The following is a 17,913-nucleotide window of genomic DNA, read 5'->3' as shown; positions in this document are numbered from 1 at the left end:
ATTGAATGAAGAATTGAAGGCTAATTCATATTAGATAATCTGTTGTAATTTCTTGACACCCCTGGGTGCGCTCATTAGAAACAGGCTAAACCCTCGCATGTCTGGAGTGACCTAAGTCCAGGCAGTACACCTTTTGGCTGCCCTTTTCACCACCCGAGGCTTTTACTTTCCTCCCTCTCTCCTACTTTTAAACATTATTTCTTATGGAAGTCTTTTCCTGCTTTCTGCTCGGAAGCTCAAAGCTTCTCACGCTTTTTTCTAAGTCATTTCTGTTGTCCCTTTCCGGATCATTCCTATTAAGTCCTTTTTTTTTTTTTTTTTTTTTTTTTTTACAATGTGATGACCAAAACCCTAATGTGGCATTCCTGGAAGGAAAGCCCCAGCCAGGAATGTCACAGCTCCAGAGTCTTTTCAGAATTCTCCATCCTCTAATTAGGATGGCCACACATCTCAGCTGCTGCTTTTGACTGCCGCTGTGAGCTGAATGCTGATGTCCATCATTGTGCGTAGATAATTTCCCGGAGCAGCGAAAACTAATAATCAGTGGTATTCTCAATAGAGCCTTGCCATTTAGTGTGGGTGAGTTATTTAGCACTTCATTTTTTTTTAAAGGTTGAATTTAATTCTTTGTCATGTTTCCTAATTAGGAAGATTTGTGAGATTCATTTTGATTTTTTGAAAAATTCCTTTCCAGGAATGCTTATCTCGGCTTTGGTGAATGTTTCATCTGCTTATTTCACCTCTTAATTCCTGCTGGGGTTGTTAACGTGTCAGACTTCAACAGCAGGGCTGATTCTGGGGCTGCCTCATTGTTGGCTGTTTTTCAGACGAGGCTGGGTCTTTATATTCAAGGCGGATGGGCACAAATGCAGCTTTTTCTCCCCTTCCTCCCTCACCCTCTCCTGGCCCCCTTGGCTCTCCTTTTGCGCCTTCTTCCCATCTCCCACTTCTCCTTTCTGTCTAATCCAGCCTTCTCCCATATCCTTTCCTAAAGCTCCCCAAATTCTAGTTGCAAATGTGGCCTTTATGGATAAACAGTTATGATAATAACGCTAAAATGACAGATAATGCTGTATCCTGCATCTCACCACTTACTCCGTTCTCTTTCCTCCTTCTATTGTCTTAGAGGAGATTGATTTTTTTCTCACGAACTCACCTTGCTGCTCTGTTCATCCATGTACCTGTTTTCTCCGTCTGATGATTTTCATTTCCCCTTGGGAATTTCCTCCTGACTCTCTCAGCATTTGAGAATCTAACAGACTTCATGGGGTTCCAGGGAGGGCTGCTATCACTCATGATTCGTGGAACGGGTTTAGCGTGGCTTAAGACATTTCCACCCAGAACGCATGTAGAAAATATGAAAGACAAAGTAAAATGTTTAGTCTTCCTGAGAAAACTGGCGGCTGTGGTCAGTATGCATAGTTTCTACTGCAGTGGCTCTTTGCTTGGAACTGTGAAGCAGAAGGAACCATGATGATACATACCCTGCGTTAGGCTACGTATCAGGGGAAATTGCAGGCATTGCACGCAGAGAGTACAGTCATCTCTTGATATCCATGGGGAGTTGGTTCCAGAACCCTCCTCGGATACCAAAATCCTGGGGTGCTCAAGTCCCTGATATTCAATGATGCATATAACTTACACATATTTGCATATAACCTACACATATCTTCCTGTATACTTTAAATTATCTCTAATTACTTGTAATACCTAACAACAGTACAAATGCTAGGTAAATAGTTGTTGTACTGTATTGTTCAGGGAATAATGAAAAGAAAAAAATGTCTGTCCATGGTCAGTACAGACACAGCCATCTATTTTTTTCTCAGTATTTCTGATCTGCGGTTGGTTGAATGCATGACTGTGGAACCCATGGATATAGAGAGCCAGCTATAAAATGGTATTCCCCCATCCCCAATTTCACTTCCTGCGATTTCAGTTTTCCGCTGTCGACCATCACCTGAAAATATTAAGTATAAGATTCAAGAGATAAATAATTCATATTTAAAATTGCATGCCATTCTGAGTAGCATAATGAAATCTCATGCCATTCCCTTCCCGTTTTCCCCAAGATGTGAATCCTCCCTTTACTCACTATTTCCATGGTATCTGCAGGCACACCTTCTTTTATTGCACTTTGCTTTATCATGCTTCACAGATGTTGCTTTTCTTTTCTTTTTCTTTTTCTTTTCTTTTTTTTTTTTTTACAAATTGAAAGTTTGTGGCACCCTGCTCAAGCAAGTCTATCAGTTTCGATTTTCTAATAGTATATGCTCTCTTTATGTTTCTGTGTCACATTCTGGTAATTCTCACAACAATCCAAATTTTTCGTTATCATTCTATCTGTCATGGTAATCTGGAATCAGTGATTTTTGATGTTACTATTAGAATTGTTTCAAGATGTTGTCAACGGCACTCATATAAGAGCAAACTTAATTGATCAATGTTGTGTGTGTTTTGACTGCTCCATCACCCAGCCCTTTCCCTGTCTCTCTTTCTCTCCTCAGGCCTCCTTATTCCCTGAGACACAACAGTATTGAAATTAGGCCAATTAATAACTCTACAATGGCCTCTAAGTGTTTAAGCAAAGGGAAGAACACACATCTCTCACTTTAAATCAAAAGCTAGAAATGATTAAGCTTAGTGAGGAAAGTGTGTCAAAAGCCAAGATAGGTCAACATCTAGGTCTGTTGTACCAAACAGTTAGCCAAGTTGTGAATGCAAAGGGAAAGTTATTAAAAGTGCTACTCCAGTAAACACACAATGATAAGAAAGCGAAAAAACTGTATTGTTGCTATGGAGAAAGTTTCAGTGGTCTGGATAGAAGATCAAACCAGCCACAACACAGCCTAATCCAGAGCAAGGCCCTAACTCTCTTCAATTCTGTGAAAGTGGAGAGAAGTGAAGATGCTGCAGAAGACGCTTGAAGCTATCAGAGGTTTGTTAATGAGGTTTAAGAAAGAAGAGATCTCCACGGGCCAGGCATGGTGGCTCATGCTTGTAATCCCAGCACTTCAGGAGGCAGAGGCAGGTGGATCATGAGGTCAGGAGATCGAGACCATCCTGGCTAACATGGTGAAACCCTGTCTCTATTTAAAAAAATACAAAAATATAGCTGGGCGTGGTGGCGGGTACCTGTAGTCCCAGCTACCGGGGAGGCTGAGGCAGGAGAATGGTGTGAACCTGGGAGGCGGAGCTTGCAGTGCGCCGAGATCACGCCACCGCACTCCAGCCTGGGCGACAGAGCGAGACTCTGTCTCAAAAAGAAAAATAAATAAAAAATGAAAAAAGAGAAAGAAACCATCTCCATAACATAAAAGTGCAAAGTGAAGCAACAGGGCTGGTGGAGAAGCTGCAGCATGTGATCCAAAAGATCTAGTTGAAATTATTGATGAAGGTGGCTCCACTGAGCAACAGATTTTCAGTGTAAGCAGAACAACCTTCTATTGGAAGAAGATGCCATCTAACACTTTCAAAGCTAGAGAGTAAAAGTCTATGTCTGGCCTCAAAGCTTCAAAGAAAAAACTGACTCTGTTTTTAGGAGTAAACGCATCTGATGACTACATTGAAGGCAATGTTAATTTACCATTTCTGAAAACCTTAGAGCCCTAAAAGAATGATGTTAAATCTACTCTGCCTGTGCTCTAGAAATGGAACAACAAAGCCTAGATGACAGCATCTCTGTTGACAGCATGGTTTACTGAATATTTTTAGCCCATTGTTGAGATCTACTTATCATGAAAAAAGATTTATTTCAAAATATTATTGCTCATTAACAATGTGCCTCATTACCCAAGAGCTCAGATAGGGATGTACAAGGAAATTATGTTGTTTTCATGCCTGCTAACACGCCGTCCATTCTGTAGCCCGTAGATCAAGGAGTTATTTTGATTATCAGGTCTTATTATTTAAGGAATACATTTCATAAAGTTATACCTGCCATATATAGTGATTCCTCTAATGGACTTGAACAAATAATTTGAACACCTTTTGTATAAAATTTACCATTGTAAACAATATTAAGAACATTCATGATTCATGGGAGAAGATTAAAATACCAACATTAACAGGAGTTTGAAAGAAGTTGATTCCAGTCCTTATGGATGACTTTAAGACTTCAATGGAGAGCAGTCACTACAGATGTGATGGAAATAGCAAAGGAACTAGAATTAGAAGTGGAGCCTGAAGATGTGACTGAATTGCTGCAGTCTCATGATGAAACTTGAACGAATGAGGAGTTGCTTCTTATGGATGAGCAAAGAAAGTTTCCTGAGATAGAATCTGCTTCTGGCGATGACGTTTGTGAACATTGCTGAAATGTCAGCAAAGGACTGAGAATATTTCACAAACTTAATTGATATAGAAGCAACAGGGTTTGAGAGGAGAGGATTGAGTCCAATTTTGGAAGATGTTCTACTGTGGGTAAAATGCTATCAAACCACATCACGTGCTACGGAGAAATCTTTCATGAAAGAAACAGTCAGTTGATGGTGGCAAACTTTGCTGTTGTCTTGTTTTAAGAAATTACTGTAGCTACCCCAGCTTTCAGCAACCACCATCCTGATGAGTCAGCAGCCATCAACATCAAGGCAAGAAACTCCACCAGGAAAAAGATTATCACTTGCTGAAGGCTCAGATGATTGTTAGCTTTTTTTTTTTCTTTTCACTCTGTCTCCCAGGTTGGAGTGTAGTGGCCTGATCTTGGCTCACTGCAGCCTCCACCTCCTGGGTTCAAGCTATTCTTGTGCTTCAGCCTCCCCAGTAGCTAGGATTACAGGTGCCCGCCACCATGCCTGGCTAATTTTTGTATTTTTAGTAGAGATGGAGTTTCACCATGTTGGCCAGGCTGGTCTCGAACTCCTGACCTTGGGTGATCTGCCCACCTTGGCCTCCCAAAGTTCTGGGATTACAGGCATGAGTCACCATGCCCGGCTGATTGTTAGCATTTTTTAGCAATAAAGTATCTTTAAATTAAGGTATGAGCATTTTTTATAGACATAATGAGATTGCACAGTTACTGGACTACAGTATAGTATAAACGTAAGATTTATATGCATTGGGAAAGCAAAAAATTTATATGACTTGGTTTGTAGTAATATTTGGTTTATTGTGATATTCTGGAAGTGGACTGGGAATATCTTTGAGCTGTGTCTGTATGTTACCTGCCCATTAGTTTATTGGTAGCTGTCGCTGTTATCAGGTTGGAAAAAAAAAGTGTATACTAAGTTTGGTACTTTCTGTGGTTTCATGCAGACACTGAGGGTCTTGGAATGTACCCCCTGCAGATAAGGGGGAACTGCCATAATCTGCTAAAGACCACAAGAATTTGGGCTGCAATGATGGAGCTCACTCTTGAGTAAGTCATGGGAGAGTTCAGTAAAGTTGTTTTCTGTGAGGATATTTTAGAAAGTCCTAGATCTCTTATGTTGCCTCAGCAAGATGAGAGGTGTGTCATTAGGTATAAGCCCAAATACCTAAAAGGGCCTAGGGAGGTAATTTAAATGAGACTGACAGCCCATTCCCAGTCTAAAGGAGTCAACACGGCTTCAGTCAGTTGTTGACATATGGGAATACAATGTGAAAGCAAAACTGGAGGCCCATATTATTAAATTTGTAATTTCCCAGTTTTAAAATACTGGCCTTTTATTTTAAAAAGTTTAAATACTTTGTGTGTGCTAAATAATCATTAAGGACTCTTCCAATACTTGTATTTAACTCAGTGGTCCTAAAGCAGTAAAAATAAGCAAAAAAAAAAAAATTCACTAAAATTCGTATAGCTGTTTTCACTTCCCTTCATGTTACTTTAGTATAGAGCAGTATACTTTAAGAAACTGTTCACCCAATATGTACTCAAACCAGTTGTGTTCTCCCCACATATTCAAGAAAACAAAGTATAGCTCCAACCTCACAAAAGATTGAGGACCTGGCTCTAACCTTTCTAGTTAAACCTGCTTTGTAAAAAGTCACTTCCAACTTCAAGGAAGAGTTAGTTCCTAAATCACTTAAACTGTTACTGTTCATTCTTCAAGGCTAGCATTACTCTGATACCAAAACTCGTTAAAGACAAGCACAAAAATCAGTAACAATGGACCGATTTTATTAATTATAAATACATTTTAATCCTAACTAAAAGATTAACCAATCAAACCCAGCATGGCTTTCATTTGATTAAAAAATAATAGAACATGACAAAGCAGAGTTTATTTCAGAAATGTAAGAATGCGTTGAACACTAGAAAATCAATGAGCATAATTCATTATATAAAACAGTCAGAGTAAAAAACAAATATGGTGAAAGAGGCTAAGAGACGGTAAAATTTTGCAGTCTTTCCTGATTTAATAGCATGTAGTAAAACAGGATAGAAGAAAATGTCTTTAAAGATGATAGTGTATTTTCAGAATACCAACTAGCAGTCACGGTGGCTCACGTCTGTAATCCCAGCACTTTGGGAGGCCGAAGCGGGTGGATCACCTGACGTCAGGAGTTTGAGACCAGCCTGGCCAACAAGGTGAAACTTAATCTCCACTAAAAATACAAAATTAGCCGGGCATGATGGCATGTGCCTGTAGTCCCAGCTACTCGGGAGGCTGAGGCAGGAGAATCGCTGTAACGCAGGAGGTGGAGGTGGCAGTGAGCCCAGATTGTGTCACTGCACTGCAGCCTGGGCGACACAGCGAGACTCCGTCTCAAGAAAAAAAAAAAAAAAAAAAAAAAAGGCCGGGCGCGGTGGCTCACGCCTGTAATCCTAGCACTTTGGGAGGCAGAGGTGGGTGGATCACGAGGTCAGGAGATTGAGACCATCCTGGCTAACATGGTGAAACCCCGTCTCTACTAAAAAAATACAAAAAACTAGCCGGGCGAGGTGGCGGGCGCCTGTAGTCCCAGCTACTCGGGAGGCTGAGGCAGGAGAATGGCGTGAACCCGGGAGGCGGAGCTTGCAGTGAGCCGAGACCGCGCCACCGCACTCCAGCCTGGGCGACAGAGCGAGACTCCGTCCCCCCCACCAAAAAAGAATACCAACTAGCACCAAATGGGCACATGCTTGCCTTACTGCATTAAAGCTGGTTATCCATTATCTTGTCCTGTAGTCTTAAACATTTTTCTGAGGTTTTGACCAATGCATTAAGAAGAAAGAAATGCATTATTTGCAAGTGATAATGATTAGACGTCTATGTACAAATTCAGAGGGATGAGCTGTCAAGCTGTTAGAACTAATAAGACATTTTTTCATATTGTGGTAGGACACAAGGTAAATAAACAAAAATCAATAGCTTTCCTAAATTACATCAATGAGAAGTATCTCATTCACAAAAAAAACTACAAAATATCTAAGAACAAACTTCCCAAGGATTATGCAAACCTATGTGACTTTTTTTTTTTTTTTTACAGATTCTGATGCAGATCTGAAAAAAAATCTTTTAATTTATCTAAAGATATAGAAAACAAGTATTTCTGAATGGAAAGACTCATGATATTGAAACTTTTGTAAAAGAAGAGAATTAGGAGAGAGGTTCCTTTATGAAAAGGCAAATATGTTGGGAGGCCGAGGCGGGCGGATCACAAGGTCAGGAGATCGAGACCATCCTGGCTAACACGGTGAAACCCCGTCTCTACTAAAAACACAAAAAACTAGCCGGGCGAGGTGGCGGGCGCCTATAGTCCCAGCTACTCGGGAGGCTGAGGCAGGAGAATGGCGTAAACCCAGGAGGCGGAGCTTGCAGTGAGCCGAGATCGCGCCATTGCACTCCAGCCTGGGGGAAAAGAGAAAAACCCCGATCAAAAAAAAAAAAAAGGCAAATATGTTAAAGATGTAATGATTATAACTGTGGCATATTTTAGGAATAAGCAGATAATTAATAGAGGAGAATGTTCAGAAACAGATATATACATGTATGTATACCTATGTATATGTATATGCAAATTTAGGTTGTAATTAACAGTGGCACTTCAAAGTAGTGAGGAAAGAATGGATTATTCAATAAATGACATGGGGGCAATTAGTTAACCATTGGGCAAAAATAATCTCTTATTAAACAATCTTATTTCCAAGAGTTAATTCCAAGGAAGTAAATGGACAAATGTGAAGAAATGCCTGTTGAAGCACTTTTTTTGGAATGGCGAAAAATAGAAAACCACACAAATGTCTACTCAGTAGATTATTTCAAATGTGTGTGTGTATTTGTGTGTATGTAGTATACACAGAAATTATGGAATGCCATAAGTCTACTTTAAAATATGGCCAGGTGCAAGATGGCTCACACTTGTAATCCCAGCACTTTGGGAGGCCCAGGCAGGTAGATCACCTGGGGTCAGGAGTTCGAGACCGGCCTGGCCAACATGGCAAAAAGCCGTCTTTACTAAAAATAACAAAAATTAGCTGGACGTGGTGGCGCATGCCTGTAATCCCAGCTACTCAGGAGCCTGAGGCACAGGAATCGCTTGAACTCGGGAGGCGGAGGTTGCAGTGAGCCAAGATGGCGCCACTGCACTCCAGTCTGGGCAACAGAGGGAGGTTCTGCCTAAATAAATAAATAAATAAAAGATGAAATAGATTTAAACTTAATGGAATGGAAGGATATCCACATAATCTTTAAAGTGAAAAAAAATCAGGTTCTAAATCTATAGGTATTCTTTGATCATATTTATTTTTTCAATGTGTAGAGGCATAGAAAAGTCCAGAAGGATCTATAATTAGCTGTTTTGTTTTCATTTTCTATGGGGTAGATCCTTTATTGCATGGAAGATTATTTCACTCTGTTAGCTCTTTTCACATCAGTAGGAATACATCCTCATGGTTTTAAACTTCTTGACACTCTACCCTAGGTAAATATGCTCGCATAGAACTCTCTATTCACCATATTACCTATAAATCATATTGTACTTTTTAACTTTTCTAAATTACTTACTTTTTGCTTTCTCTTCTAGATTATAAAATTTGTGAGGGCAGGGACCGTGTGTAAAGGTTCCCTTGTGAGCAAATAACCTTCACTTATTGAACTCTGTGTACCAAACACTGTGCTAAATGCTTTCAATAATCTCACTCTTAGGGAGGTATTACTACCATCTCTATTTTGAGGATGAAGATACTGAAAGATCATGAAGTTTCCCCCAAATGCCATTGCCAGGCCTGTGTGACTCTTGGCCGTTACACGGTGATCAATAAAAATCTGTTTCATAGGAAAGAAATACAGCCAGCCGTGGCTTTAAGATCACTGGGTGCTGTAGTTGGACCAGAAACCCTTTAAACTCCTTCATAAGACAGATACTCGCAAGCCCCGCCCAGGACGACCGCCCGCGCGCGTACGGATAAGCGTGCAGGGGCGGGGCGAGCTTGTGGGAGTGGGGCGGGTACAGCTCTGATTGGCCAGCGTCGGGCGGAAGTCGGGAGGTTGGGTGGTCTGTAAACGCTGGCTTGTGACAGGGAGGGGGAGAAGGAAGGCCTTCGTAAAGGTTGCCTCTCCGTCCCTTCGCTCCCGGGGACCCGCGGAAAAAAAAAAATCCAACACCCAGGCCCCGCGGCTAGCCCCTTCCCACAGCCTCTCTCCGCTCGATTTTGTCACCGTTATGTGGGAAGCGAATCCGGTGAGTAGCCGGGCGGGACGGGGCGGGCCCAGTGGGCGGGGTTGATGAGAGAGGGGCGGGAAGGGGGCCACCGGAACTGCTTCCCCGCGCTGGCTTCAGTCCGGGTGTTGAGTTCCGGGACCCGAGTGCCAGGGCCTTTTGGCTTCTGCAACCTGTACCTTTTTCAGCAGTGGAAGTGCCTCGGTGGATTCTCCAATGCGTTATTGTTTTCTTGTCACAGTTATTTATTTTACTTCCTGTGATGTTTCAGTCTCATGCCTTCACCGTTTTTTGTTGTTGTTGTTGTTTTTGAGACAGAGTCTCGCACTGTCGCCCAGGCTGGAGTGCAGTGGCGCGATCTCGGCTCACCGCAGCCTCCGTCTCCCGGGTTCAAGCGATTCTCGTGCCTCAGCCTCCCGACTCCCTTCACTGTTTTTTGAAACTTTGTGTTTTGCTTTCTAATTGGAGTAACTGGCCTTGGAACCTGTAGTCAGTCATTTGCCTCAGGTTTACCTGCCAGTCCCATCCGTCTAAAGCAAGGGAATTCGACCCCCTTGTCTTGAATGGGCCTAAGAGGAGCCGTCAGTTCTCCTTTTCCCTTCTTGGTGGACAGTCGTTTAAAACTTGGAGTATGGACTGTTATGTTCTTAGATGTTTTCGTTCAGTGGACAAAGTGATGATCTGGGACATTTCAACTGCAAGTCTGCCTTCTTCCTTGGTTGACTCTGGTATTTTCATTATGACTTCATGTATTTTTGTCTACTTTGCTTTTATACATTTATTTATTTAAAGTGCAACGTAGGGGCGGAAAAGTGTAATACCTTTCCTCACCACCCATTGTAAGGATCACAGCCACCGCTCCTTGAAACAGAAGATAGGTTAACAAGGTAAAGCATAGCAGATCTAATCAAAGTTTTACGCCACCCGGCACTTCAGAGACCAGGGAGATCTCTGTTTTTATGCGTAGGACCCATGAGGCATAGACAACTGTATAAAAATGTGATCGGACAAAGGATATACTCTCATGTTAATAAACTGAGGGAGGAAACCCAGCAAGGCCTGTTTGTTCAGATTCTTCTTGACCTCTCTGTGTATCATTTCTTCCTCCTACAGAGGAGGAAGGACCCTTCTGGAATGAGGGTCTTAGCGACCTACTATCAAGCAAGGTAGATTAGAGAATTTCTTTTTGGCCAGTTCCTACAGAGAAGGGCAGGGAAAGGTTACAGTAATAGTTCCAGTTTTTATGGCTTGCTTTGTAGGAGTGGGATTCTAGTTTCTATCACTCACCTTAGGGAAGAAGAATTCTGGTTTCTGTGACTCACTTCAGGGGCGAAAGATGGGCAGGAGACAGAAGGGTAAGAGAAGATCAGAGGGAGACTTTGCTTCCGAGGCTGCTGCTGAGGCCTTCCAATCTCTTTTAGTTCGAAGTACTCAGCATGCCAAAGTGTCATACTTCTGGGTAGCATTTTCTGAGCCCCAACACAACCCTCAGAGAGTGGGATCTATTTGCCAAGAGTATTCTTCTGTTGTTATGGTTGAAACTGCCTGGTAAGATGGCAGATGTACGGTATTTACAACTTAGGAGTTGACTGGAAAAATGACGGAATCATATTTCAGCAGGTTGTTGGACTAAATACAGTCGTGCGCCTCTTAACAATGGGGATACGTTCTGAGAAATTGGTTGTTGGGTAATTTTTTCATTGTGCGAACATCATAGAGTGAACTTTTATAAGCCTACTACACACCTAAGGCTATATGGAATAGTCTATTGCTCTTAACCTAGAAATCTGTACAGCATATTATTGTACTGAGTACTGTAGGCATTTGTAACACAATGGAAAGTATTTATGTATCTAAACATAGAAAAAGGTACAGTAAAATAAAGTATTATAATCTTTCTGTTGTATATGCAATCCATGGTTGACCGAAAGCTTTTATGCAATGCATAATTGTATATGAAACATACGAAACTACCCCTATGCTGAGATAACTGCGTAAATTTACTTTAATGACCCCTAATTTCCATATTTGCAATAATTTCCTATAATCAGTATTCTTCCCCTCTCATTTCTGTAACATATTTCCAGATAAGTTAGAAAGTTTATCAGTACATTTCCCTAAGTTTTCAAGTTAAGTTTTTATCTAGTAGAAACTAGTCTGTTAGTCTGGATTTGTTGGTTGCACATTATGATTCCTTCTTGTGCATCATATAACAATAGTCATCATCTTAGTATTTTTGATTCATACATATAATACTCTCATCAAGCCACATTAGAGGAAAGTAATTACTTGTATTTGATTTTAGCAAAAATAATTTAGAATAATGAGAATGCACTCTCTGCTTATATATTCAGTTTCACTATCTGTCATCAGCAGCCTTCATTTTGTATTTATATCTGTGTATATCTTTATGTAACTGTATGCTCCATTTTTGTTATCAGTCCTTAATTTTTCCATAACAAACCCTTTAGCCACCCAAGTATATGTCTTACTCAGGGTTTTAAATCTTTCACTATATTGTAAGCTCCGTATGGACAGGGATTTTTCTCTGTTATTTTTCCTATAGTATCTTCAACTAGAGAACAGAGCCTGACACATAGTAGGCACTCAATAAATATTTGTTGAAATCATGATGGTGGTTGCATGAGCATGGACTAGAGATAATTCTTTGCTCCTACTATGAATTTTCCCTCCTCCGTCACACATACATCAGAATTTGCTATTGGATTATTTGTGTGTTTGTGAGAATTATAAAGGCATTAATGAATGTCTTATATACTTGGTTTGTTATATCATTATCTCATTTCTTTGTAAGAAATGGGTTTTCTTTGAAATCACCCGTGTGATTTTGCTTAATTTCAGCAGAGCAGGCCGACTTTTGTTAAAAGTGGGGAACCCTCCACAGATCCTCCCACATTCTTCTTTTGTCACCCAAATAAGACATATTTGTCTTATTGCTACTGTATTTTGTTACTACTAATAGTTTTTCTTCCTATGAGCATATGAGTGCTATTGGTAAGCACAATTTGGTTTTAAAAATCAACATTCTACATGCGGGTTTCTCTAGTAATTTGTTAGTTTATTTTAGTTTCGCTTTCCTGGTTTCACTTACCACAATTTCAGTTACCAGAAGTCAGCCGCAGTCTGAAAATATGAAATGGAAAATTCCGGAAATGAACAATGAATAACTTTTAAGTTGCATACTGTACTATGTAGTGTGATAAAATCTCACGCCATTGTACTCCATCCTGCCTGGGGCCATGAATCATCCCTTTGTCCAGCATATCCACACTCCATATACTTTACCTGCCTGCTGGTCATATAATAACATATAATGGCACTCACTTATTTATTGAGCACGTATTGTAAGCTAGTTGGTGCGAAGTCCCAGGGATTACAGTGGTGAACAGAACAGACTAGGTCCCAGCCTTTATGGGTTTGCAGTCTGGTGCAGGCAGGCAGACATTAAACAAATAATTACGCAGATAACATTTAATGTGATAAAAAGATATGAAACAAAAAAAGAGTACTGTGACAGTGTAGGGGGAGCTGGTACTAGAGTGGGCAATCAGGAAAGGCCACCCTGTGAAAGTAACTTTTATAGAGATCTGAAGGATTGAGCAAGCATTAGCTAGGTAAAGGTTGGCTGGAAGGTGGGGAGAGCTGTTTAGACAGCAGAGATAGTGTGAGCAAAGATCCTGAGGCAGAAAGGAGCTTCGTGCTTGAGAAAAAGAGAGAAGCCTATGTGACTGGGACACAGTGTGCCAGAAGACAAGCCCAGGAGGTGGGAACCAGGCCATGCATGGATTTATGGCACATGATTAATATTTTAAACTTTATCCTTAGAGGAGTGGTGACACATTGAAGGAAGTGTCATGAACATATTTATGTTTTTAAAAAGATTACTCTGGCTGCTGTGTAGAAAATGAGTTTATGTATTAGAAAATATGGTAGACATAATAATGGCCTCCCAAAGATAAACACATCTTAATACCCAGAATCTGTGAATATGTCGTTACATGTCAAAGGGGAGGTGATTAGCTAATTGGCTGACCTTAAAATAAAGAGATTATCTTGGATTATCCGGGGGCGGGGGGGCCCAAGGTAATCACAAGGGTCCTTAAAAGTAGAACATGGGGACAAAAGACATGGAGTGACTATGGAAGAATGGTCAAAGAGATACAACATGGCTGGCTTTGGAGATGAAGGAAGGAGGTCACAAGCCAAGGTATGTGGGTAGCTTCTAGAAGCTTGAAAAACCACGGAAATAGATTCTCTCCTACAACCTTCAGAAGGGAATCAAACTCAACTTGATTTTAGCCCATTGAGACGCATGCAAGATTTCTACAGAAATGTAAGAAAATAAATTAGTGTTGTTTTTAAGCAACTGCGTTTGTGGTAATTTGTTCTAGCAGCAAAAGAAAACTAATGCTGAGGGGGATAAGAGGCTGTAGGAAGACTAATAGGTTACAGTATAATCCAGGGTAGAGATGAAGGTGACTTGGACCATGTGGTGTGACTATGAAGTCACCTATGAAGGTGATTACTAAGTGAGGGGGGAGAGAGAAGATCAATTCAAGCTGCATCTTAGATGATGACTTAGCTTTCTGGCACAGGCAGCCGGGAACAAGATGTTTTCACTGAGCTTGGAAAAGGGAAAGCCATATGGAAGATAACAGGAGTTTGTTTTTTAACTCACTATGTTTAATGTGCTTATGAGGCATCAAGTAGTAAAGTTTGGAAGGTAGTTGTTAGGTAGGTAAGTCTGGAGCTCAGAGAAGGCTGGGCTGGAAATTGAAATTTGAGCCTCAGTGTCTATAGTCTGTCACCCAGGCTGGAGTGCAGTGGCATGATCTCAGCTAACTGCAACCTCTGCCTCCTGGTTTCAAGTGATTCTCCTGCCTCAGCCTCCTGAGTAGCTAGAACTACAGGTGTGCACCACCACACCTGGCTAATTTTTGTATTTTTAGTAGAGACAGGGTTTCACTGTTTTGGCCAGGCTGGTCTTAAACTCCTGACCTCAAGTGATCCACCCGCCTAGGCCTCCCAAAGTCGTGAGATTACAGGCGTGAACCACTGTGCCCAGCCCCCAATAAAACAGTATTTTAGAAATTAATGTTTTTATTATCATTGAGAAGGATGATTTTTTTTTTGCAGCTTCTTACAAAGTACTTGTATCTAATTTGATGATAGTTTGAGATGAAGATTAGACCACACTTTGATTACTCCATATGTCTACTAAATTAGGAAATGTTATGCCACAATTATAGATTATCAGAAATTGCAACTTGTGTTTGCTGGCCCTGTCAGATGTTTTGGAATATCAAGGTCAAACACAGACTGAGAAGTTATTGGAAGATTTCTCCCTGAAGACTATATCCTGTGCTCTTTCAGTTGCTCGATTGACAAGCCTATAATATTAGGGTGAATGTTTCATCCAGCCTGAATGTTTGGAAAATAGTAACAAATGGATTCTTAAGTCATTTTCTGACTTCTTCAGTATCTGGAAAGTATTTTCCCATGTTTTGTTTTAACATTTAGTCATGTTCTTTATACACACAATAGTGTAATCAGTCTCACTCTCTGATGAGTGAAGAAAACCATCAGGTTTTGGGAAGGAATCACATCCTAGCAATTGAGCCATTTGCAACATAGCTTGCTGACTTTGAAAAATATATCTTATTCTCAGCATTAAAAATCAGGGTATTTTGGCCCTGAAGTAGTAGGTTCACACTATTTAAAATTCTAGATATATCTCTGCTATACTCCACTTAAGCAGGCCTCTAGAAAGCAGAATTACTTTTTGGTATTGTCAACATTATGAAGAATTTTTTTTGTTTTTTTTTAAATCTCATCCCTCCTTTCAGAAACTTGTCAGCACCTTTTTCCTTGACAGCCAGCAAACTTGCGTGGGAAGAATAATCTTGCAAACGCTGCCATTTCCTTCTGCAACATCTGAGAGCATGTACTCTGAATAGTCAATATTTGATGATGTTTAATTTCCATTATTTCCTTCAACACTCAATTATAATCAGGAGGCATATTGTTGACTCCTATTTCATATAAAGAATCTTTTAGTAATATAACAGTGTATGTTTTTGCTATTTGTATACTTCTTGCTCTGTCAATTTTGAATGTCTTACACCTTTTTCAACTTATGTCATAGCTCACAAAAGTATCATTGTCTAAATAAGAACTGTCTTCCCTGTACTATAAGTTTTCACTGATATGTGGAACAAAAAGTTGTTGAGTATTTTTACCTTATATACTGTATATGTGTCAAGCACTGATTTATATTTTCTCCACAGGTAGTTTGTCCAATTGTAAAACAAAATATATGCTGAAACACTCACGTGATAGTAATTGCTTTTCTATATTTTGTTGCATGACAATAGAAGACATCGAATAGAATCATTTAATAAAAAATTTTGGTCAATAGCTTGTTTCTTCTCAGGCATTAAATTTGAATTGACTAGCTTCTCAGCAGTATCAAGAATCTTCACCTGTTTTCGCCGAGGAATGCGTCTTTTCTCTTGGTTTCTTCTTTATCCTTATCAACAAAGCAAATGGACTTTGTGCTTTGCATGAAAATAATCTGAAAGTTTCCTTGAGTTTTATACTACTATATTTAAGTAAATGCTAACTATGGCTGATGTGAAATGTATCAACAGAGAGTGAATACAATGGAATATTATAGTGAATGATAACTTTAAAGAAAATAAAGTGATTTTTCATGCAGATCATCATTAATCTTACATTTCAACTTTTCAAAATGTATGTCGACAAATTTATTTCATTACTTTGCCCCTGAAAATGCCTTTGAATGATCTCATAATCCCTGAGGACCATCCTTTGAAGATTCTGAGAGAAAACAAGAAGGGCTAGGACTGAGCCATGAGGAACTCTAAAAGTTACAGGCTGAGGAGAAGTCAAAGTGAAAGGAGACTGAGAATTTATGGTCAAAAAAATAAGATGATCTGAAGAGTGTCATGTCATAGAAACCAAGAGAAGAGTGATTCAGGACAGAGGACAAACTGTGAAATGTTACCGTGAGATAAGTAAGATGAGGACTGAAAAGAGCATAGGATTTAGTAATGTGAAGTTCATTAGACATCCTAGGAAGTATCTTTTGTTTGTTTTTAAGTGATGATGGGTGGGAAAGGTTGGATCAGCTAGAAAAGTTAAATTGGAGTGAGTGATAGCATAGAAAGTGAAGAAATAAACATATTATGTAGACAAATAATTACAGTTAATAAGCCACCAAAGGAGACAAGATGAAATCCTAAAAGCACTCAATCTGAAAGAAGATAGAAAAAGAAGAAAAACAGAACAAAGAACAGGTGGGACCCCCCCCCAAAAAAAAGAGCAAATAACAAGATGGTAAACTTAAAGCTAACCATATCAATAATCATACTACATATAAATAGACCAAACACTCCAATTAAAAGACATAGATTTTCAGACTGGATTTAAAAAAAACCAAGACCCAAGTATAAGTTGTCTGTAAGAAATACACTTTGAATATAAAGACGTGAATAGAATAAAACTGAATAAAGAAAGATACACAGTGCTAACACTAATGAAGAGAAAGTGTGAATGGTTTATTATTGTTAAGGTAGATTTCAGAGATAATGATATTATCAAGGATAAAGAATGATAAAAGAGATCAGTTAACCAGAAACAATCCTGGATATTTTAGGCATCTCATATTAGAGCTTTAAAATGCATGAAACAAAATCAATAGAATAGCAATAAGAAATAGATACCCAATTATACTGGAGATTTCAGTAGTTTTCTCCAAATAATTGATGGAATAAGTATATTGAAAATGAGCAACAGTATAAAAAACTTTAACACCACTATCAACTAACTTGATCTGCTTGGCATTTATAGAACAGTTCACCCATCAACAGCTGAAATACATGGGTTTTCTTTTTTTCCAACTACATAGAGAATGTGTAAAAAGATACACCATATTCTGGCCCATAAAACATGTCTCAGTACATTTGAAAGAATTGAAGTCATGCAAGATGTATTTTCTGACCTAAATGGAGTTAAGTTAGAAACCAGTAACAGAAAGATCTGTAAAATTCCCAAGCATTTGGTAAATAAATAACACTTTAAGGTAACCCATGGGTTAAAGAAATGAAAAGAGAAAATAGAAAGTATGAAAACATAACATATCAAATTTGTAGATGGTGCCAAAGCAGTACTTAGAGGGAAATTTGTAGCTAAATTCATGGCTGTATTGGAAAAGAAGAAATGTTACAAATCAATAATCACAGCTTTCTAAGAAACTAGAAAAAGAAGAGGAAGTTAAACAGGAGCAAGGAAATAAAGGTTAGAGTGGAA

The 17,913-nt window shown here is 39.5% G+C and overlaps 1 protein-coding gene across 11 annotated transcripts in view; it reads left to right on the top strand.

The window, feature by feature from the left end:
• Window positions 1-9,355: 9,355 nt before the first annotated feature.
• Window positions 9,356-17,913, top strand: part of PARP11 (poly(ADP-ribose) polymerase family member 11) — a 64,285-nt gene continuing 55,727 nt past the window's right edge. For 5 of the 11 annotated variants that reach the window (XR_004175971.1, XR_002515492.1, XM_009217731.2 and 2 more), the window contains exon 1: window positions 9,356-9,582. Coding sequence is in view for 3 of the 11 variants with exons in the window: in XM_009217731.2 (XP_009215995.1) it covers window positions 9,565-9,582 (18 nt within the window). In the remaining 8 variants the exon portion in view is untranslated. Of the gene's footprint in view, window positions 9,583-9,640; window positions 10,449-17,913 lie in introns of those variants that run through there. The other 6 variants (XM_009217733.4, XM_009217732.4, XM_009217729.2 and 3 more) reach the window with 5 other exon arrangements.

The sequence above is a fragment of the Papio anubis genome, chromosome 9 (genome assembly GCF_008728515.1).
Source record: "Papio anubis isolate 15944 chromosome 9, Panubis1.0, whole genome shotgun sequence".
NCBI classification, from domain to species: Eukaryota; Metazoa; Chordata; class Mammalia; order Primates; family Cercopithecidae; genus Papio; species Papio anubis.
The sequence above is the reverse complement of the archived record's forward strand: the minus strand, read 5'-3'. Positions and strand labels throughout refer to the sequence as shown.